The 24,439-nt window shown below is 45.1% G+C and overlaps 1 protein-coding gene and 1 long non-coding RNA gene across 3 annotated transcripts; one reads left to right on the forward strand and one right to left on the reverse strand.

Moving 5' to 3' along the window:
• Positions 1 to 435: 435 nt before the first annotated feature.
• On the reverse strand, positions 436 to 11,078 carry coil (coilin p80). The gene is made up of 7 exons (XM_071392192.1): positions 9,223 to 11,078; positions 7,537 to 8,887; positions 7,129 to 7,218; positions 4,976 to 5,023; positions 2,387 to 2,456; positions 1,939 to 2,027; positions 436 to 1,376 (listed from the first exon to the last, which is right to left on the reverse strand). Exons 1-7 carry the CDS (start codon positions 9,471 to 9,473, stop codon positions 1,317 to 1,319), a joined length of 1,959 nt encoding a protein of 652 aa, XP_071248293.1. The 5' UTR covers positions 9,474 to 11,078; the 3' UTR covers positions 436 to 1,316.
• On the forward strand, positions 8,829 to 24,424 carry LOC139570380 (uncharacterized). Of its 2 annotated transcripts, none has more exons than XR_011674059.1 (3): positions 8,829 to 8,920; positions 23,607 to 23,702; positions 24,014 to 24,424. It is a non-coding gene; the product is annotated as an uncharacterized lncRNA (long non-coding RNA). The 2 variants fall into 2 exon arrangements; XR_011674060.1 differs by lacking the exon at positions 8,829 to 8,920 and adding an exon at positions 23,092 to 23,472 and having other exon boundaries at positions 23,607 to 23,749.
• The last annotated feature ends 15 nt before the right edge of the window (positions 24,425 to 24,439 follow it).

Below are 24,439 nucleotides of genomic sequence, written 5' to 3' on the forward strand. Positions count from 1 at the left end.
TTGCTACGATTCACGATCGTGAAGGGGAAAAAAATCGACTTACGTAAACATCTGCCCATGAACGTGTTTTTAAAGTGTCAGGTCAGGTGTTTTTATTTTAAGATATTGAGAAAGATACAATTTGATATTGTGACACCATCTAGCTCCTTGATTGTTTTCCAACCATAGGACTATTGAATAGAAAATTGGAAGTTAATCATTACTGTAAATCAACGTGAAATAAATGGTGATATTTAAAAGTAAAAACAGAACTAAATATGACACACGTTTTCCCAATCGCCAAAGTATGTATTTTCCTTGTACAAGCCCCAGCTCCATGGTTACCCTGAATAGCTACTTACATTCCATTAAATTGTCCTGACCTCTGGTGTGGATGCTATTCTTAATAACTACTGAAACTATAGCATAGTTTAAGAAACCCCACATATCCAATCATAGGATATCAAACTTTATTATCTTACAAACAAGTTAAAAAAAAGTAAAGATGGGACATTCACAGTTATATCAATGTGTCAAGTCAAGACCAAAGATGAAATAACATATTTGACGGTACTTACCCAACCTACCCTGTACCCTCCCTTCCACAATACAACATTAGAAGGTTTGAGTGGGTCATTAAAATGGTGCTCATCACACCCAGAACTAAAACTAATCAATAGCTTTAATCCAGACTTTGATTCGCTGAATCCAAGGTTCTGGTCAATTTCATTTTAACTCTTGTTTTACTGAGGAAATAAACTGAAACTCAAAACTATTGAATTTAACAAATCTTCATAAAAATTTTTTATCCTGAATTAGTTGACTTGAAGTGGAATTGACCAGATTTGTTGTTGTTGTGCTGGGCTGGAACAAAAGCCTGCCCTAAGGCTGAAACCCCCAGTGTAGGGAGGAGCAGGGTAATATAAAAAGGGGTAAGGCTGGGATAAGGGGTTTGGTAAGGTAAAATATCTACCCGTATACAGCTCTTCATCAGAGAGACTGTAGAGTCAACCACATGTTGACAGTAAGGCTGGTTTCCCAGACCCAGATTAAGGCTCTACTCCTGAACTAAACAAAATCATAGTCAATGGAACATCTCCAGCTTCATCTGGGTCCAGGCTAAACCGTCTATGGGGGTGTCAGAACAAGCCCCAGTCCATCCTCCCAACCAGAAACGGACTGGCCATGGGGCAGATCCGGAAAATGCCAGATTTGGGCTGGTCCATCTTTAACCCAGGCTAAATTGGGGTTGTGTGCAGAATTATTATAATTTGGGGAATGGCCCAGTGTTTTAGAAATGCCTGGGCCAAGTCGACCAAAAACGTCCATCTTGTTCCTCAGCTCAAATTCCCAACAACTAGCCTGGGTTCCAGCAGTGAGTCCCAACGTTCAGTCACCTGCAGAGAGAGAGAGACACTGAAAAAGGATTCTATTCAATTCTATGGGAGTGACATCACAAACACATCCCCATGGTAACCGGAAAACCACAACATTCCCGAATTCTGCACATACAGCTGTTTTATTGGAAAATATTTAACCCCCATTATACCGGGTTTAAAGTATCCCAATGGTTTTCTCTTTCAACTAAACGATTATAAGGGACATTCATTGGACAATGAACCGCTTCCCTCAACATGTGGGTGATGGGGTTAAAATGCAGTCAGGGACAATAGAGAGGGGGGTTAGCTCATCCAAACAGTGTCACACAGACAGTACAGAGTGAGAAGAGGCCTGCTTAGTGAAGAGAGGGTGGTCAATGGAACCAGAACAACATTCAAAGGTTAAGATACACCCCCCCAGAGTGTTACGCCAGACCCTGACATACAATCTGATAATACAGTATTGTAGAAATGAAGTCTAAATGATGACGAATGTGCTGCAGTTCAATTGTACTGCAGGATTACTGCATGTAGACAGGGTCTCAAATAACGCTGTACAGTAACAGTATTTATGTCTTACCCTGGAGCCACGGGACACAGCGTACTCCACACTCTCTGATCCGTCAGCGTTCTGATACACCAGGTCAAACTTCCCCGGCTCCACCGGGGCTGAGGGGCAGACAGACACGTTAGGGTGGTCTATCTTGGTAAGGTCCAGCAATGACAGGTAGTGCCATGTGCCTTCAGATGGCTGAGGGAAACATCGCCTGAGTCCCGATTCTCCACCGTTCTCCCAGAGTGCACTGGAACACTTCTCATCGTGGATTTAACAATGGAAGCTCACTCCAGCCAATCATTACATCGATCCAATGACAGGAAGTTGTGCCAGTGCACACTTTGGGAGAAGGGTGGAGAATCGCCATTCAACAGTCATTTCCTTCATTTCCCCCCCCATTCATTTCAACTGTTAAGTGATGGATCTTCATCCTACCTTGATGAGCAGAGAGAAGCCATCTGTTTGGCCTTACCTTGATAAGCAGAGAGCAGTTCTAGCTCAATCTGTTTGGTGCTGTGGTCAAAATGAATGATTTTCCCCTCCTGATAAACAAATAGGAAGACACACACAGTGAGAAAGAACATTACCCAAATGAAACAGCTTACATTTTTTAAATACGCAGCATATCAACATTTCTTACCACATGTATTTAGTCCGAGTTCAGGACATAACTTGAGAAAAAAAAGTGCTGTCCACATACTGTTAGAGGAAACAGTTCCTACCTGTGTCCAGACAGCTCTTTCTCCTCAAGTTATACCAGACACTGAGGAGAGGAAACAGTTCCTAACTGTGTTCAGACAGCTCTTTCTCCTCAAGTTATACCAGACACTGAGGAGGAAACAGTTCCTAACTGTGTTCAGACAGCTCTTTCTCCTCAAGTTATACCAGACACTGAGGAGAGGAAACAGTTCCTAACTGTGTTCAGACAGCTCTTTCTCCTCAAGTTATACCAGACACTGAGGAGAGGAAACAGTTCCTACCTGTGTTCAGACAGCTCTTTCTCCTCAAGTTATACCAGACACTGAGAGGAAACAGTTCCTATCCGTGTTCAGACAGCTCTTTCTCCTCAAGTTATACCAGACACTGAGGAGAGGAAACAGTTCCTATCCGTGTTCAGACAGCTCTTTCTCCTCAAGTTATACCAGACACTGAGGAGAGGAAACAGTTCCTATCCGTGTTCAGACAGCTCTTTCTCCTCAAGTTATACCAGACACTGAGGAGAGGAAACAGTTCCTAACTGTGTTCAGACAGCTCTTTCTCCTCAAGTTATACCAGACACTGAGGAGAGGAAACAGTTCCTATCCGTGTTCAGACAGCTCTTTCTCCTCAAGTTATACCAGACACTGAGGAGAGGAAACAGTTCCTAACTGTGTTCAGACAGCTCTTTCTCCTCAAGTTATACCAGACACTGAGGAGAGGCAACAGTTCCTAACTGTGTTCAGACAGCTCTTTCTCCTCAAGTTATACCAGACACTGAGGAGAGGAAACAGTTCCTAACTGTTCAGACAGCTCTTTCTCCTCAAGTTATACCAGACACTGAGGAGAGGAAACAGTTCCTAACTGTGTTCAGACAGCTCTTTCTCCTCAAGTTATACCAGACACTGAGGAGAGGAAACAGTTCCTAACTGTGTTCAGACAGCTCTTTCTCCTCAAGTTATACCAGACACTGAGGAGAGGAAACAGTTCCTAACCATGTTCAGACAGCTCTTTCTCCTCTAGTTATACCAGACACCGAGGAGAGGAAACAGTTACTAACCGTGTTCAGACAGCTCTTTCTCCTCTAGTTATACCAGACACTGAGGAGAGGAAACAGTTCCTAACTGTGTTCAGACAGCTCTTTCTCCTCTAGTTATACCAGACACTGAGGAGAGGAAACAGTTCCTATCCGTGTTCAGACAGCTCTTTCTCCTCAAGTTATACCAGACACTGAGGAGAGGAAACAGTTCCTATCTGTGTTCAGACAGCTCTTTCTCAAGTTATACCAGACACTGAGGAGAGGAAACAGTTACTAACTGTGTTCAGACAGCTCTTTCTCCTCAAGTTATACCAGACACTGAGGAGAGGAAACAGTTCCTAACTGTGTTCAGACAGCTCTTTCTCCTCAAGTTATACCAGACACTGAGGAGAGGAAACAGTTCCTAACTGTGTTCAGACAGCTCTTTCTCCTCAAGTTATACCAGACACTGAGGAGAGGAAACAGTTCCTAACCATGTTCAGACAGCTCTTTCTCCTCTAGTTATACCAGACACCGAGGAGAGGAAACAGTTACTAACCGTGTTCAGACAGCTCTTTCTCCTCTAGTTATACCAGACACTGAGGAGAGGAAACAGTTCCTAACTGTGTTCAGACAGCTCTTTCTCCTCTAGTTATACCAGACACTGAGGAGAGGAAACAGTTCCTATCCGTGTTCAGACAGCTCTTTCTCCTCAAGTTATACCAGACACTGAGGAGAGGAAACAGTTCCTATCTGTGTTCAGACAGCTCTTTCTCAAGTTATACCAGACACTGAGGAGAGGAAACAGTTCCTAACTGTGTTCAGACAGCTCTTTCTCCTCAAGTTATACCAGACACTGAGGAGGAAACAGTTCCTAACCGTGTTCAGACAGCTCTTTCTCCTCAAGTTATACCAGACACTGAGGAGAGGAAACAGTTACTAACTGTGTTCAGACAGCTCTTTCTCCTCAAGTTATACCAGACACTGAGAGGAAACAGTTCCTATCCGTGTTCAGACAGCTCTTTCTCCTCAAGTTATACCAGACACTGAGGAGAGGAAACAGTTCCTATCCGTGTTCAGACAGCTCTTTCTCCTCAAGTTATACCAGACACTGAGGAGAGGAAACAGTTCCTAACTGTGTTCAGACAGCTCTTTCTCCTCAAGTTATACCAGACACTGAGGAGAGGAAACAGTTACTAACCGTGTTCAGACAGCTCTTTCTCCTCAAGTTATACCAGACACTGAGGAGAGGAAACAGTTCCTAACTGTGTTCAGACAGCTCTTTCTCCTCTAGTTATACCAGACACTGAGGAGGAAACAGTGAGTCTTTCAACTATTTTTACTTACTTTATACTCAGACACCTCTGGCGTGTAGTTCTCTGTCAGCTCCAGCAGCTGTGAACACACACACACACACACACACACACACACACGACAGAGTGATAATGAGTTACATGGAGGTGTGTAGCACCTACAGTCATCTCTCACTGTTCTATTTTAATTAAAGAGGTTTTATTCGCATTGAAAATGGAGGGACTTTCAGTGGCAAGAAAAAGTATGAACCTTTTGGAATGACCTGGATTTCTGCATAAATTGGTCATAAAATTTGATCTGATCTTCATCTAAGTCACAACAATAGACAAAACACAGTGCGCTTAAACTAATAACACACAAATTGTACTTTTCTTGTCTATATTTACATTATTTAAACATTCACAATGTAGGTTGGAAAAAGTATGTGAACCCCGAGGCTAATGACCTCTCCAAAAGCTAATTGGAGTCTGGGGTCCGCTAACCTGGAGTCCAATCAATGAGACGAGATTGGAGATGTTGGTTAGAGCTGCTATAAAAAAACAAACACACAATTTGAGTTTGCTATTCACAAGAAAAAATGCCTGATGTGAACCATGCCTCGAACAAAAGAGATTTCATAAGACCTAAGATTAAGAATTGTTGACTTGCATAAAGCTGGAAAGGGCTACAAAAGTATCTCTAAAAGCCTTGATGTTCATCAGTCCACGGTAAGACAAATTGTCTATAAAAGGAGAAAGTTCAGCACTGTTGCTACTCTCCCTAGGAGTGGCCGTTCTGCAAAGATGACTGCAACAGCACAGTGCAGAATGCTCAATGTGGTTAAGAAGAATCCTAAAGTGTCAGCTAAATCTCTGGAACATGCTAACATCTCTGTTGACGGGTCTACGATACGTAAAACACTAAACAAGAACTGTGTTTATGGGAGGACACCACGGAAGAATCCACTGCTGCCCAAAAAAACATTGCTTTCCCTCCTCGTCCATTGAGACTCTACTGAATTCATACAGCTAGGAGTTTCCTGACCACATGACCTGAGCAGGAAAAACTCCAGTGTCTGAATGGAGGGACTCTACACACCAACTATGGTCTTCTTTCTACTAGTACACAAAAGGTCCTTCCATTTGAACCACTGGGAAACAGTGGCAGGTGTTACTGAGTGGACCAGCCTGGCTAAATAAAGATGAAATGAGTGAAGGTAAACGCATTGCTTCTATTTGAACCCAGTGTATCAGACGGAGCTGTGAGTACGGAACTGTTCCACCAGCAGGTCTATAAGAGGTGGGTTACCTGGAAGGTCTATAAGTGGTGGGTTACCTGGAAGGTCTATAAGAGGTGGGTTACCTGGAAGGTCTATAAGTGGTGGGTTACCTGGAAGGTCTATAAGCGGTGGGTTACCTGGAAGGTCTATAAGAGGTGGGTTACCTGGAAGGTCTATAAGCGGTGGGTTACCTGGAAGGTCTATAAGTGGTGGGTTACCTGGAAGGTCTATAAGAGGTGGGTTACCTGGAAGGTCTATAAGCGGTGGGTTACCTGGAAGGTCTATAAGCGGTGGGTTACCTGGAAGGTCTATAAGAGGTGGGTTACCTGGAAGGTCTATAAGTGGTGGGTTACCTGGAAGGTCTATAAGAGGTGGGTTACCTGGAAGGTCAGTCTATAAGCGGTGGGTTACCTGGAAGGTCTATAAGAGGTGGGTTACCTGGAAGGTCTATAAGAGGTGGGTTACCTGGAAGGTCTATAAGCGGTGGGTTACCTGGAAGGTCTATAAGAGGTGGGTTACCTGGAAGGTCAGTCTATAAGCGGTGGGTTACCTGGAAGGTCTATAAGAGGTGGGTTACCTGGAAGGTCTATAAGAGGTGGGTTACCTGGAAGGTCTATAAGTGGTGGGTTACCTGGAAGGTCTATAAGCGGTGGGTTACCTGGAAGGTCTATAAGTGGTGGGTTACCTGGAAGGTCTATAAGTGGTGGGTTACCTGGAAGGTCTATAAGCGGTGGGTTACCTGGAAGGTCTATAAGCGGTGGGTTACCTGGAAGGTCTATAAGTGGTGGGTTACCTGGAAGGTCTATAAGTGGTGGGTTACCTGGAAGGTCTATAAGCGGTGGGTTACCTGGAAGGTCTATAAGCGGTGGGTTACCTGGAAGGTCTATAAGCGGTGGGTTACCTGGAAGGTCTATAAGCGGTGGGTTACCTTGAAGGCGATCTTCTGTCCGTCCTGAGGGGGAGCAGCTAGGAGGGGCATCTCACTGTAGTCCCTCTTGGGGACACTCTCTGATGGGTTCTACAACACACACACACACACACACACACACACACACACACACACACACACACACACACACACACACACACACACACACACACACACACACACACACACACACACACACACCTATAAATGTCATACCTCCCACATCTTTGTTGCAGCAGCAACAGAAGTAGGTTACAGAATGCCACAGGGTTGGTGTCAAATCCATTTCAATTCAGGAAGTAAACTGAAATTCCAATTCCAGTTGTGTGCTTTTCAATGAGATTTTAAAAAAGCAATCTAAATGACTTGACCAACCCTGGGATACCGTGTAGCAGTCAGTTGACTTACCTGGAACACCACAGAGCTGTTAATCAGGGAGTCGTTCTGGTACGACGGGGGCTGCTGATGGGTCTGCTGTCGCTGTCCACCTTCATAGTTGAAATAAAACCCTGTATTATCTCCTCCCCCTGCCCCGCTATCTTCCCCTCTCCCACCTCTACCCCCACCACGAGGACCCCTGTCCCACTCCCTACCTCTACCCCCACCACGAGGACCCCTGTCCCACTCCCCACCTCTACCCCCACCACGAGGACCCCTGTCCCACTCCCCACCTCTACCCCCACCACGAGGACCCCTGTCCCACTCCCCTCTACCTCCACCACCCCAACCCTGGCCTCCATCCCCTCTACCCCCTCCTCTCTCCACATCCCTAGGGCTCCCCCTGCCTCGGCCTCTCCAGGTGGGTTCTGCTGCCATAGCAGGGACTATCCCCATCCCCACCCCCATCCCCGGTTGTTTGATAACCAGCTGGATCTCCTCCTCACTGCTACTACTACTAGAGCCTGGGCTCTCAGGCCTCCTGTGGGCCTTTTGCCCTGCTGGGGTAGAGCCTGGCCCTGGAGCATTAGCTCTCTGGCCAGGGGATACAGAGGTCCTGGGACCTGAGGAAGGGAGGCTGGGTCTGGGCTTGGAGGGGGTGGTTTTGTTCCTAGGACCAGCTCCGGAGCCTGTGGGTATGGTGGTAGGAGGAGTGGCAGCAGGCTTGGATAGAGGAGTTTGGTTTTTAACGGGAGGTTTGCCTGTGGTGGCTTTGCTAGATGCATCGTCACCCGATGAGTCTGAGGAGTCCGAATCGGATGACGAGGGAGGTGGGCGTGGTTTCTTAATGGGGGCTGGGGGTTTAACTACAGGGGGGGCTTTAGATGTGACAGGGGGTGTAGAGCTAGCAGAGTGGGATTTGGGGGGTAGTTTCTGCATGAGGGTTTTACTGGGGGCCTCCTCCTCACTACTGCTTTCACTGGAATCAGAAGAGTCGTCCGTTTCCCCAGTCGGGGTCTTTGCTGTGGCTTTACCGTTAACAGATACTGCTGTGGCCGCCGGAGCCTTCTTGGTGTTTTTGTCCGCTTTGACTACGGTGGGAGGGGGTCCTGTGGACGAGGCAGTGGTTTTGGTCGCCACCTTCTTATCATTCTTCTTCTGTTTCTTCTGGTCTTCTTTCCTCCTCTCTTCAACCGCAGCCTGGTTGGAATCGGCCTCCTGACTCTCCTCTTTCTTTCTCTTCTTCTTCTTCTTCCACTCTTCACTCACTCGGTTCTGTGTGGGCTCCTCCTCGGCATCTCTCCTCCTCTTCTTCTTGGAGTTCACAACAGATGTGTTCGACTGACTTCCATTCGAACGGGTTAGGGTGTCCACCTTCACTCTGTCAATCAACACAACACGGAGGGTTGGAACGGTAGATATTCTCAAAGTACTAGGGGTGGTGTGTGTGAAAACATATTGGCCTAGGCTAAGACCAGGCTTGGAGTGTAATCCTTCTATTGTTTTGTTGCAAGCCCGTGTAGCTAGCTAGCTAGGCTGTATAACCAACCCAAATAAATAGAATGAGCCAACCACGTGGGTTAGATCACTGACTGAAATCCTAATTAAAGTTACAGCGCCATTAGCTCTAGTCCAAGGCGCTAGCGCAGGTCTAGAGCTAAGCGTGGATCAGACTGGATAAAAACATGTCTGGCTAGGCGTGTGTGTGTGACGCACCTGATGCTGTCGTTGTCTCGGACTACGTAGATGCTCTCTGTGTGCGGCAGGTAGCAGTCTTCAATGAACAGACTCAAAATGCTCCTGCGACTGAAGTCGAACTTTTCCCTAATTACACTGGCTATGTCTGCTACCACCCGGCATTTGTTCAGATCGACGAGCACCCAGCACATGCGACAGTCGGATACCGAGGGCGGCGGGTAATCAAAATACAATCGCACCCGTATCACATTGGTATTGGAGGCTGCCATTGTTGCTGTGTGGAGGGAAATCTATCTCACACGCCGTTTAGAAACTAGTTGCCTGTCTTTTGAAGAGTTGACTCGTTCAATTACTGCCACCTATTGGTACGGAAGGGAATTAGCCAGCTAAATATTTCATTAAACTCTCCCTCATACCGGAAGCACTAGCCGGTTCCCACTAGATAACACAGCCACAAAGTCAAGTATACTCTAAAATATTTGGTAGCGGTAGTTGAAAACATTTTTTTTAAAACAAGTCCGGTAAAGAGGAAGTATTTTTCAAAACGTAAAACCCTTAACAGAAGAGCAATGCATGTTTTATTAACAAATAGCCTAACAATTGATTAGCAGAACCTAGTAGTAGGCTACAGTAGGAACCATTTTGGTCAACAACAAAACATTCTCATTAAGGATAGATCTACATACATTTATAACGTCACACATAGCTGGTGGGGTAGTGCATGTCAGTGTTGTGTGTAAGTTGACTATAGAATGTAAGACTAATGCTTTTAATAAAAAACAAAATCAGATGCAATGACAGGCAGCCTAGGATAAACATATCGCTTGAAAAACTCAGTAGCAACTCCTCCAACACCTGATTTTATCCCTTCACGTTTTTCCACATTGAGGAAAAAATCCCTTCACATTTTCCACATCTCCATTCAACTCCAAAATGTTATTAAACTTTTCTAGACTCTCTTCAGCGGACAGAGACCGCAAAGAAACCTGTAAATTGTAGTGAAGATACATGTTTCACGAGCTGTGGTCCTTCCATAATTGTGCAACGCCATGCTTGTTGTGATAAACCAGAGTTTTTTGGCGCTTTCAAGACAACTGGGAACTCAACACACACACACAAAAAGAGGACAAATAATGTCAGTGATCTTCAGATCGGAAAGTCGGAGCTCTAGCAAGATGCCTGAGTTACCGACTTTGAATTCGGAGTTGTATGACCTTTCAAAACTATTTTCCACAGTCGGAGCTCGCCCCCCCTTTCCCGGGTTGTCTTGAATGCACCGAAGTCTGAGATTTCTGAGTTCCCAGGTGTTTTGAATGCAGCATTTCTACCGTTGTTCATATTGTGCGCTAGCTCCCTACGTCATCACTACAAGCACCATTTGATTCACCAGATACTCTACATGCCCACGTTCTGATACACCAATCACAGAGAGGGTCTGATCGATAAGCCAATGGAAAGCTAAGAGCCCACCCAGCCGAGCTCAGCGAGGAGAACGAGAGAGAGAGCAGGGTTGTACACCAAAGTTACACATGTACGTTTGAATTCGGCTATTCCAAAATGCTGACATATATTGACAGATAAATCGATTACAAATTACATGACCCTCCCCTGGACTAAATACAAAAAAAATACTAAACCCTCCCACTGACTGAAATTGAAAAAGCATGACCCTGCCCCATTTTCCTCCAGGCAACAATTGCTTAAATTTCGACCGCTACCTAACTAACTAGTTGCTTAACTAGCTAGTTGCATTCTTATATATTTGAAAAAAATCTGGTTATTCGACCAACTGTAATGTGAAGTTGCTGTTTTCCTTCCTCCTATTCGATTGTTACAAAACTTGACTTCCCCATTTCAAAACAAACGCTCTGACTGGAAGCACTGAGTAGCCGAATGTTTCACACGGCTTAAATATGCGATTCCCTTTCCTGCCAATAGGCGACAGCAGAGTATACTCAATCTTTGATAGTAGTAGTTGTAAACATCAAGAGAGGGTAAAATGGCAGTATTTTCAACCAAGCATTTTCACGATGTACATCGGTGGTTCCCAACCTTTTGGTTACTGTACCACCAAGTACATTTTGCTCTGCCCAGAGTACCCCCTCATGCCCATTACTAGTAAGCCTATGGCCTCAGTCAAGTACCCCCTGTGGATAGGCCAATTACCCCCCGGGGGTTCTGGTACCGCTGGTTAGGAAACACTGATATACATAAGACATGGAAACCTTCCCAGAAGATGTATCAAGACATGTTTTATTAACAAACAGCTTTACACCTGATTTAAACAGAGTAGACAACAAAGTAGAAGCAATTTTGGTCAACTAAAAACTCCTCAAAATCTAGCAACAATTATAAACTGGGTGGTTCCAGCCCTGAATGCTGATTGGCTGACAGCCGTGGTATATGAGACCGTATACCATGGGTATGACAAAACATGTGTTTTTACTGCTCTAATTACTTTAGTAACCAGTTTATAATAGCAATAAGGCACCTCAGGGGTTTGTGGTATATGGCCAATATCCCACGGCTAAGGTCTGTGTCCAGGCACTCCGCGCTGCGTCGTGCGAAAGAACAGCCCTTAGCCGTGGTATATTGACCATATACCACAGCCCCTCGGGCCTTATTGCTTCAACGTAACATTGTATATATATCAGAGCTACATAAAGAAACGACCTAGTCTGTAAAGATGTAGGATTGCTTCAAGTTATATTTAGTTGATTGCTAACATGAACTGAGCATCAACAACATTCCAAAGTAATCTAATACGTTTTTGGACAACCCTTGCACCACACTCCCGTTGTTCAGACAGGAGTGTATTGATTAGTGTACACTGAGCAAAACATTTAGCAATGAAAACAAGAGTTTCTATTGGACAAATTCAGGTAAGTCCCACCCGTTCCGTATTCTTCTGTTTGGTTCTGTTGGGTTTCTAGTGAATAAACCCCACGGCAGCTACATGTCAACCCTCTGACGGTGACATACTGTCAGCCACAGCAATCAGTAGTTTACTGGTGGTACTGAGACCGTGGGTTGGACTGGTACGATACTCAAAGGAGACTGTCCGTGGACAACAAATGGAAAAACTCTCTTGTTAACAAAGTTGTAATGAAGTCCGTATACTGATGTATTGTTGATGGGGGTTCATAGAATTCCACACATCCTCTGTCCATGTCCACAACCACCCTGATCCTCCGAGGTCTGTCTCCTGCACTTTAGTGAACCATCTTTTTGACCAATACCCTGTACTACAGAAGAGATCTGTAGATCCCATCCTTGTGCAACAGACTGCAGTTTGACCAGGTGAAGTTTGGGCCCCTCCCCCCCTCTCGGCTCCTTCGGCCCACACCCAGCCTCCAGTGTCCGTTGTCCCCAACGTCCACGTCCCAACAGTGTTCCACTGAGTGATATGCCTCTGAGCCCAGGACGCAGCTGATGGGAAGAAACCTATTTCTGTTGTCAGGACTCTTGAGGTTCCACAATGTTTTCAGGAATTTTCCACACTTGTCAAGTCATCAGACACGACACAATCTGATTGGGCAGTGTTGAGGTCCAGAACCACAGGAGCGGAGGAGAAAGAGACATTCTGAAGTACAACCTTTGATTCTGATACAGTAGTTTCCTTTATCTCACTGAAATTGTAAACCTACATATTGCACAGTATAATCACACATTGATACTCACTATAGGTCAGAATATCCTTCATCTTCTCCCACACTCTGAAGTGCAGGTTTCCCAGGGGTTTGGCCACGTCGACCAGCCATCCCGAGACCCGGTTTTGTTCAGGTACAGCAACGCGTCGGTCTCTGGAGGAACATTCAGGAGTCAGGGCTGCTTTGGGCCTGGGTTCAGAACAACAGAGGAGAGATTGAAATAAAGGGGGAGAGAGAGAGATGGTTCACTTACCTTGTATTCGCTGTGGCTTTACATTTCTGCAGGTCAAATGAGAGAATCAAAATCAATCAATACCTACCTGCCAGTCAATCAATCAAACCCACAGGATCATTTGAACTTGGAAAGAGAAGTCTTGAGTCTTGACTTGAAGGAACGAGATGTCAACTCATCCCAGTTCCTGCTCTAGGGTTTGATCATGGGGTTCTAGATCACCTCCCTGACCAAGGCCCTTCTCCCCCGATTGCTCAGGTTGGCCGGGCGGCCAGCTCTAGGAAGAGTCTTGGTGGTTCCAAACTTCTTCCATTTAAGAATGATGGGGGCCACTGTGTTCTTGGGGACCTTCAATGCTGCAGACATTGTTTGGTACCCTTCTCCAGATCTGTGCCTCGACACAATCCTATCTTGGAACTCTAAGGACAATTCCTTCTACCTCATTGCTTAGTTTTTGCTCTTACATGTGTAACAGGGTTATATTGGTGATTCCCCTTGCCACTTTATTGTTAAGCCAATGGGTTTTTGGTTTTAGTTTTGTCTTGCCGTCACCTACTCAACATGGCATCTTATTGGCTGGTTTGCGTAGCTTGCTTACGAGGGAGGATGTTTCAGTTAGAATCGTCCCAGTGAACAAGCACCAAACCAGCGGTAAGTTGTTGGTTGCAAAGCACTGTACATCAAAAGTGATTTTTATACTCCCAAGTGATGATTTAAGTGTACAATTTATATAAATGTGTTTGTAAATGTTATTCGAACATCACACATAAGATGCAGTGTTTTTTGGAGAATATTGGTTGTGCATTTTGGTTGTAAAGAATTCCCGCCAGTACTAGCTAGCAACTTACTGTGTCTGGTGGGGGGGGTTCATATATTTTGTACAGTGCGTGAGTGCAGAGTTGGATGGTGAGCCGTGCATTGCATGACGTGCAATTTTGTGCTGTTCCTATCAGGTACATTGTTAAAGATATTATATTGTATATTGTAATTGTATTATTTTGGTAACTACATGGCCCAGTGAACAAGCACCAAACCAGCGTGCGTGAGTGCAGAGTTGGATGGTGAGCCGTGCATTGCATGACGTGCAATTTTGTGCTGTTCCTATCAGAATAAATCTCCATGACTGGTGCTACACTTTGGAGTTCGTGTCGAGGATTGATTGTACACAACGCAAGAAGAGTACTGTTACAGTGGTGCCGTGACCGTTCTTCTGGATCGGATCATCCTTCGCTGGATTTCCATCTCAGAACTTCGCCGTGGTTGCCGTTGAAGAACCAGATAAGACGTTGCTGGTGCAGTATAGTGCGATATCGCATTTCGCCACAAGAGGGCGCCACCAACGTTTTATTATCGAAATTGATGATTTCTCTGGCTGAGACACTTCACAGATAAACTATATAACTTTTGTGTTACTTGTTTATTTGCAATTCAAATGTATATCTGATATAAGTAGGGTGAGTTTTACCTGTGTACTAGATATAGGTTAGATTTTGACGTGAGGTTAAAGAAAGAAATATATATATGCATTTTTTTTGCTAGTTACATTTTTATTAGTGTGTTGATTTCCCATTGTTAAAATGGAAGGTGTTGGGAGAGGTAGGGGTTTCTTGTCATTTAATCTGTCACCATCTGTTGGTAGGGGTTCAGGCAAAATTCCAGTTGCTTCTACACCTATGCCTAAACTGGAGGGTTTTGGGAGTTTTGATGATAGTGTACCCATGGAAACGCCCAAGGATGTGTATGACAGAGTTTTGCCAAATACAGGGAGTGGGGAGGTCTCCATGGATTTCATAGCAGACATAGTACAGCAGATTGGTCATTCCATTGGGGAGAACATTGCCTCCTGTTTGGAGTCAAAGGCAATTGTTGGACATGTTGGGGACAATGTTATGGGGAATGCATGCAGCTCTAGGGGTTTGGATGTGTCGGGCCTGAACCTGGTATTGAAGTCTGATATCAGGGAACCGGTGTACTTTCGGGGGGATGGCTCTGAAAAGTGCACAGTGCATGAGTGGGAGGATATGGTCATGGTTTACATGCGTAAGAGGGGCGTATCTGTGATGGACCAAGCTGTTGAGGTTATGGGTAGGCTTATGGGAAGGGCCCGCGATGTTGTTAAAGTGGGCATACGCAGCAATCCCTCCGTTGATTTATCTAAAGGCCCGAGCCCCATCTTTGACATACTGAAACAACATTTTAGTGACACTGCTTTTTCAAGCATGCCCCTCGCTGACTTTTATGCCACATTACCTCTGACTGATGAACAACCATTTGAATATTGGCTCAGACTGAACAGGGCTATGGAGGTTGCTGAAGATTGTCTAAAGAGACAGAAAAAAAGTGTTGAAGACCCATCTCGTGAGCTCACAGTCATGTTCATCAGACACTGCCCTAACGCTGAACTGTCCCTTATCTTTAAGTGCAAGCCATTACAGCAGTGGACTGCTGCAGATGTTCATGAGAGGCTGGATGAATACAGGAGGGAGCAGAGGTACTCTCACTTATCTAAGGTGACCCCAGCCATCACAACAATGAAGCAGGAAGTTGGTGCTGTCATGCCGATCACCATGCCTGCTGTGAGGCCCATCATGGAAGTACCCAATACGTTGCCTTACCCAGCCCAGACTATTCAGGGCTCAGCTGAGCCGATGGAACGTATCCTTGCAATGCTGGAGCGTGTGCTGGAGCAGAGACCACAACAGTCTGACCATAGGTTCCAAATAAGGAATAGGAGCAAAGTGAAGTCTAATGGGCCATGTAACGTGTGCGGGGATGCTGGACATGATACTTACTTTCACTGCAGGGCCAATCACCTCTGCTTTCTTTGTCATGTAGCTGGCCACGCACGCTCTCAGTGCCCCAAGGCCGCAGCTCTGAGCACAGCTGGTGGAGTCCCTACAGTAACCACTGCTCAGCTCCCGGAAAACTAGTAGGCCTGCATGTAGAAGGGGAGAGTGTTGGGCCTTTTGTAGAGTCCCCATCGGTGAGAGCTGTTGATTTGGAGTCTGTATATAAAAGTGTTTGTGACGAAATGGAGACTGAGAAGAGTATCATAATGCAGAACACACAGAGGCTTTCTGCACATGATGATTTATTTTATGCCAAGGTGTTAATAGGAGGAGAAGTGGAAGTGAGAGCTATGCTTGACAGTGGATCCATGGCTTGTACCTTGAACTCTAGGGTCTTACCTGAACTGTTGCGTGCAGGAGTGTTGAAAAGTCCATCATTGAGTCCTACAGAGGTAGTCTTGGTTGGTTGTGGTGGGTTGAAGACGAGGCCTTTGGGAGTATGTGAGCTGGAGATGGAGGTGTACGGATGTAGAGTTGCCGTGCCTACACTGGTGGTTGAAGGCCAGAGTGATGACCTCATCTTGGGCAGCAATCTCCTAAAGCACTTGATTCGCCACCTGAAGACGGATGGAGATCTCTGGAAGAGGGTTTATACTCCTGTGTGTGACGGGGGTGAGGAGAGCAAGCTAATCAATATGATGGCTAATGTGGAGAGATGGAGAGACGGTGAAGTACCTGACAAAGTTGGAACTGTGAGACTAAATGGGGCTGTGACTCTAGAGCCTATGCAGGAGCACTTAGTCTGGGGCAGACTACGAAACACTCAGAATCTATCAGCGGGCAGTGCTGTTCTCATTGAGCCCAGCAGTTCAAGGTCAACACCAAGGTCAATACTGGTAGGGAGGACAGTAGCTCTATTGCGGGGGGATGGGTGGCTCCCTGTTAGAGTGATAAACCCTTCTCAGAAGACAGTGACTTTGAGACGAAACGCCACTCTAGCCGATGTCTTTCCTTGCATGGCTCTAGAGGACTTTGACTGTTCGTGTGTGAATGATGATTCATCAGCAGCTTTGCAGCAGCAAGTGCAGAGAACGGCTGATATACTCACTGACTGCCAAGATGACTTGACACTGACTGATGACGGTTACAGCCAACTTCACGATACTGACGGACCTGACAGTTCAAGCGATCCTGAGGTCTTACGTGACTTAGGTTTGACTGATATTGATGTCAACTCCTGTCAAGCGTCTCCTGCTGGTAAGAAGAAACTCATCCAACTCATAGCTGAGTACCAGTCTATTTTTTCCAGGCACAAGTTGGATTGTGGAAAAGCTTCCGGATGTCTTCACCGCATTCACCTGAGTGATGAGAAACCCTTTCGGATGCCCTACCGACGCCTTTCACCAAATCATTATGAGAAGCTCAAGCAAGCATTGAATGAGATGGAAGAACGTGAAATCATAAGGAAGTCTAGTAGTGAGTTCGCCTCTCCCCTTGTCCTTGTATGGAAGAAGTCTGGAGACCTGAGACTCTGTACTGATTTTCGTTTGCTCAATGCTCGCACCATCAAAGACGCCCACCCACTCCCTCACCAGGCTGACGCACTGGCTGCTTTAGGTGGAAATGCCTTTTTCTCGACAATGGACCTTACCTCTGGCTACTACAATGTGGAAGTGCATGAGGATGACCGGAGATTCACAGCTTTTACGTCGCCATTTGGATTGTACGAATACAATCGTATGCCACAGGGGTTATGTAATAGTCCTGCAACCTTTATGAGGATGATGCTAAACATCTTTGGGGATCAGAACTTTCTTAGCCTGCTGTGTTACCTTGACGATGTCTTGGTCTATGCGCCCACTGAAGATCTGGCTATACAGCGCCTGGAAATGGTTTTTGAGCGTCTCAAGGCTCACAACCTGAAGTTGGCGCCAAAAAAGTGTAACTTTCTGCAGAGGTCTGTGAAGTTTCTGGGGCATATCATTAGTGCGGATGGTGTAGCTACAGACCCTGAGAAGGTGAGGGCCATTACAGGAGTAACAGAAGCTGATCTGATGGAAGATGGCACTGACATTCCATCTCAGAAGAAGTTGAGGTCATTCCTTGGGATGGTGGTGTATTATCAACAGTTCATTGAAGGTTGCTCGACCATTGCAAAGCCTCTCTTTGGATTGACTACTGGACACAAGGCTCCACGCTGGAAGAAGAAGCAACGCTCACCTGTCAGGAAGTTGACGGCTGCCGACTGGACAACAGAATGCAGACAGGCCTTATTCCAGCTAAAGCAAGCCTTACTGGACCAGGTTTTGTTGGCCCACCCCGACTTCGAAAAACCCTTTCTACTCTCGGTGGATGCGTCCAGCAATGGCTTAGGTGCTGTGCTGTCCCAGGTGCAGGAACAGGGAGCTACAGCGAGACCTATAGCCTTCGCGAGCAAGTCCCTCAGTTATGCGCAGTCGAGGTATCCTGCGCACAGGCTCGAGTTCTTTGCCATGAAATGGGCTATCTGTGACAAGTTCCACCACTGGCTACGGGGGCAGCACTTCACGGTATGGACGGATAATAATCCCTTGACATACATTCTGACCAAAGCAAAGCTTGATGCTTGTGAACAGAGATGGGTCGCCAAGCTGGCACCGTACGAGTTTGACATCAAGTACATCCCTGGAAAAATAAATGTTGTTGCAGATGCTTTGAGCAGAGAGCCCTTCGTACGACCCAGTGCACTCCATCGCCTGACAAGGGTTCCGTACGAGACCTTACTAGCTGAAGCCGACGCTGTGCGCACAGACAGAGTGCAAGATGTGTTTCGCTGGTCCAGCCACCCCTTTGACAAAGCCTCTGACTCCAACGAAGTGGTCATTAGCTGCCAGGCTACTGTTGACCCCCCATCTGGTGCTTTATCAAGACATGAAGTTGCAGCTGTTCTTCACTCACACAGGTGCTGGGGGGGTGAAGTGGGCTCACATGCACTGCTGTTGCCACAGCTTCCACAAGCTGTTATGCCATCAGAGCAGACCGATGTCGATGTTCTGCCACACAACCTTCTGATGAGTAAGCAGCGTGATGACAATGTGATCAGCAGAGTGATCTTCTTTGTGGAGAGGGGGAGAAGACCATCCCGGAGAGAGCGTGCCCATGAGAGTGTTGAGGTTTTGTGTCTTCTCAGAAGTTGGGACAAGTTGACCATGAAGATGGGTGTACTGTATCGTGTTTCAAAGAATGTGGTTACAAAGAGGAAAACGTATTTGTATGTGGTTCCAGCCTCCATGAAAGCAATGGTGTTGAAGGGTGTCCATGATGAAGCTGGTCACCAGGGCCAACAGAGAACAGTCTACCTGACAAGACAGAGGTTCTTCTGGCATGGCCTGGAGAGGGAGGTAAAGGCATATGTGAAGTGCTGCAGGAGATGCGTCGTGAGCAAGACTCCTGATCCGGAAGCGAGAGCTCCTCTTGAGAGCATAATAACAACTGAGCCTCTTGAACTAGTGTGCATAGACTTCTGGTCTGCAGAAGATTCTTCAAACAAGTCCTTGGATGTGCTCGTTGTTACTGACCACTTTACCAAATTGGCTCATGCCTTCTTGTGTCCGAACCAGTCTGCTAAGTCAGTAGCTCATCAGTTGTGGAACAACTATTTCTGTGTCTACGGGATGCCTCGCCGTATACACTCAGACCAGGGAGCCAACTTCGAGAGCGCTTTAATAGCCGAACTGTTGAGTGTTGCAGGGGTTCAGAAGTCTCACACCACGCCGTACCATCCGATGGGGAACGGGTCCTGCGAAAGGATGAATAGGACGTTGGGAAACATGATCCGGGCCCTGCCAACGAGAGCAAAGCACAGATGGCCTCAGGCGCTGAAGTCCCTCACATTTGCGTACAATTGTACAATCCACGAGACCACAGGCTTTGCCCCTTTCCTGCTAATGTTTGGGAGGACGCCAAGACTGCCTGTTGACATAGTCTTTGGCTCTGTCATAGAGAACCCAGAAGTTGTCGACTATGACCAGTTTGTTCAGTCTTTGAGGAGAGATCTGAAAGAAGCCATGAATACAGCACAGGCATCTGCAGCAAAGCAGTTGAAGAGGCATGCTGACCTTTATGACAGAAGAGTCAGAGGAGCACCAGTGGAGATTGGGGATCGAGTGTTACTGGCTAACAAGGGGGAGCGGGGAAAGCGGAAGCTCGCTGACCGTTGGGAGGATACTGTCTACCTTGTCACTGGATTGAATGCTGACAGTCACACTTTTAAGATTCAGAACAGCTCCACTGGACGGGAGAAGACGGTACATCGCAACCTGATAATGCCAGTCAACTTCCTTCCTCTTCCCTATGCTGCTGTTGATGAGGGAACAGACATGTCTGGATTAACAGAGTCTGAGGGCATGAATGACAGCCTTGTGGTCTCAGCTGCCATGGACACTGCAGTGGATGATGATGCTGAGTACAGAACAAGAGTGTGGGTGTCAGAATTGCCTTCTGAAGGAACAGGTGACACAAGCCTGGAGGGTGATGTGCGATCCTTGGATGCTCGGGATATTCCACCTTTGGATTCTGTGGAAGATATACTGCAGCTGGAAGGTCTGCCTCGATCAGAGAGTCTTCAAGAATCTGACCGAGACCGTAACAGTGTAGTGAGTGAGCTAATTGACCAGTCTTCTTATGATATCCGTACTGACCTACCAAACTCGGACAATTCCTTAACTGATCAGTTACAGACGGACTGTGTTGACAGACCCACTGTTGCAACAGTACACAACACTGTTACCCCTTATTCAGTTGAAGGTAGTCGGGGTCGTATTAGGTCAAGGGCAGGAAGACTATTTAAACCAGTGTCAAGACTGATTGAGATTATGAATCAGCAGACAGTTAGCTCTTGAAGGTTCAATATGTGAATAGAGGGTCAATGGTATTGACATCTTTTATTTGTTTTGCTTTTACATCATTGTGACCATGATTAGAGGTTGCAGGATGGTAATGTGACGGATATGATCAACTCTCTTATGGTAGTTTATTTTATTACTTGGATGTTTTAAAGTCACTGAGTGTACTTAACATGTAACAGGCATGTTTACCTATGAGGGCTAAGGGGATTGATCAACCGCTTTTCACTCTAATTCTCAAGGAGAATAGTCTAATGACTGGAATATTTAGTGACTGATTAAAGCAGGGTCTGCATCCTTGATATACACAGCTTTACCTTTTAGTTTCTCTATTAGGTAGTCTAAAAATATATCAAATTTTTTTCTCTACATTATTTTGTACATATGTTGAGTGTCTCTGTATCTGGTATGTTTGCACAGTGCCGTTTTGTATTTTTATTATTTTTCTTTGCAAGTGGAATTCAGTAGGGGGGAGTGTAACAGGGTTATATTGGTGATTCCCCTTGCCACTTTATTGTTAAGCCAATGGGTTTTTGGTTTTAGTTTTGTCTTGCCGTCACCTACTCAACATGGCATCTTATTGGCTGGTTTGCGTAGCTTGCTTACGAGGGAGGATGTTTCAGTTAGAATCGTCCCAGTGAACAAGCACCAAACCAGCGGTAAGTTGTTGGTTGCAAAGCACTGTACATCAAAAGTGATTTTTATACTCCCAAGTGATGATTTAAGTGTACAATTTATATAAATGTGTTTGTAAATGTTATTCGAACATCACACATAAGATGCAGTGTTTTTTGGAGAATATTGGTTGTGCATTTTGGTTGTAAAGAATTCCCGCCAGTACTAGCTAGCAACTTACTGTGTCTGGTGGGGGGGGTTCATATATTTTGTACAGTGCGTGAGTGCAGAGTTGGATGGTGAGCCGTGCATTGCATGACGTGCAATTTTGTGCTGTTCCTATCAGGTACATTGTTAAAGATATTATATTGTATATTGTAATTGTATTATTTTGGTAACTACATGGCCCAGTGAACAAGCACCAAACCAGCGTGCGTGAGTGCAGAGTTGGATGGTGAGCCGTGCATTGCATGACGTGCAATTTTGTGCTGTTCCTATCAGAATAAATCTCCATGACTGGTGCTACACTTTGGAGTTCGTGTCGAGGATTGATTGTACACAACGCAAGAAGAGTACTGTTACACATGCAATGCCAACTGTGGGACCTTATATAGACTGTTGTGTGCCTTTCCAAATCATGTCCAAATAATTGAATTTACCACAGGTGGACTCCAATCAAGTTGTAGAAACATCTCAAGGATGATCAATGGAAACAGGATGCTCCTGAGCTCAATTTCGAGTCTCATGGCAAAAGGTCCGAATACTTATGTAAATAAGGTATTTCTGTTTTTTTATTTTTAATACATTTGCAAAAAATTCTAAAAACCTGTTTTCACTATGTCATTATGGGGTATTGTGTGTAGATTGATGAGGAAGATGTTTTATTTAATACATTTTAGAATACGGAAAAGGTCAAGGGGTCAGAATACTTCGCGAATGCACTGTATGTGTTGTTTGTCAGACCACCAAAAACACGACTGCTACCCCATTGAGGAATCTACTCAAGAGTACAAGTAGCCAGGACAAACATATTTTCACGATTTCACTATAATCTAAATCAATTAATCATAGCACGTTTTGGTGCGCATTCAGACGTTTTTACCTCATAATGAAATATAAAACTGTGAAAACGACCCAACATGTTTCTGATTTCTGTTTGGCATGGATGCATATTTTATGTGGTTGAAATACTATCAGCTTTTATGATGCTGACAAAGATAGCACCTCTACAGATAGTATCTAACTGCGCTGGATTCTCTCAAGATGCCGAGATTAATAAATAATATCTCCACTCCTGTTTCCAAATAAAATAAAAAGCCAAAATTTGGTGTATAATTTTACTGACAAAATGCTTAATTCAGCAGAAGTTAATGTTAAGGCAATGTGAGAGGTTATAGACCCACAGTCAGTGTCCAGATTTCAGGTTCCATTTAAACCATTTGAAAAGTTCCCTTGACGTGCCATAGGCCTATTTGAAGTCTCGGGTTGTGACTGTCGAATTTGTATAGCGCCTCACAATCATCACACATGACACATCCGGCACTGCTATCATCGTCTTTTACCACTTCAACAAATATTTACCAAACATTAATTTTCTGTCCCTCCCTTCTCTTTATTTTCAACTCTCCATTTCGCAGCCTTTCTCTTGTTGAATTAAACTATGACATTGTCCTTTTTCACCTCCATGGATCAATGTGAACTTTTTCTGCCCGTTCCAAAAAGCATTTGGCGAAAGGCATGTAGGCTATTTGTCGCGCATACCCAGCTCGGCCTTAAAGCTGCTACGCACTAATACCAGAGAGACTAAAATAAATAAATTAACAACTTTTTATTTAGCCTATAGATATAAATTGCACACTAATTATATATTTATGGATTTTTTTTGTTTTCTCTTTATTCAACCCGCCCTTCATCAACACATTTTCAGGAGGAACTGGCGACTGCCCTAACCATGCGGACTGCGGGTTACGAGTCAACCCGTGCATCACTAAAGATGAGAGTTTAAAAATGCTCCTAAGCACAATTTAACCTAGCGCTTCAGACCTGAGTGTCCATAGGGTCTGTGTAACAGTCTGGATGTTTGACATTCCTAGTACAAGGTACAATAGCATAAATAAATCCACTGTCTGTACCAAAACATAGACAAGTCTACTTTTCATACTGTCAGTTCCCGTGTGGCTAGTTAACGTTAAACAGTCTCTCTCTCCACTGACATACGTATTTATATTTTCAGGAGGAACTGGTGACTACCCTGAATAGGCTATGGAGGAAGCTGGGCACCTGTCTTAATGCACAACAAGACTTAGAAGAAACTGCAGGGCGTATTAAGGTACCCTTCCTGACCCCAAGCCCTGGTCACTATTCCTCATAGTAGTGGTGAGATAAGTGTTTTCTATGTAAAAAAAAAAACATATTTAACTAGGCAAGTCAGTTAAGAGCAAATTCTTATTTACAATGACTGCCTAGGAACAGTAGGTTAACTTCCTTGTTTAGGTGCAGAACGACAGATCTAGCAAACGTTCGGTTACTGACCCAACGCTCTAAACACCAGGCTACCTGCCGCTCTTATGTAACGTACTTTATAATTATGTAGCTTTATTATGGCAACTAGGTCAGTAACAGTTATCTCCCTGTCTCCAGAGCCAGGCCCAGCACACTGAACAGCAGATAATAGGTGAGTTTGAGAATCTTCATCAGTTCCTGAGAGAGGATGAGACAGTCAGGATCGCTGCCTTGAAGAAAGAGGTCGAGTAGAAGATGAAGCCGATTCAAGAGAAGATAGATGGATAGAGACACAGACTCTCACTGATGGGATCCAAACCCTAGAACATTAGCTAGGACGAGTTGACACCTCGTTCCTTCAGGTCACGAGTCAAGACTGCTCACTCTAAGACTGCTCACTCTAAGACTGCTCAATCGTCACATGATTTGGAGGTTTGATTGGTTGATATTGATTGATTAATTTGATTATCTCTTTTGACCTCCGGCAGAAGTATAAAACCATGATTGCGTTCTTATGACTTGATAAATAAATGTATTTTTCTTGGTCAATCTTCTGTTTATACC

Source organism: Salvelinus alpinus, chromosome 1, assembly GCF_045679555.1.
Source record: "Salvelinus alpinus chromosome 1, SLU_Salpinus.1, whole genome shotgun sequence".
Lineage (NCBI taxonomy): Eukaryota > Metazoa > Chordata > Actinopteri > Salmoniformes > Salmonidae > Salvelinus > Salvelinus alpinus.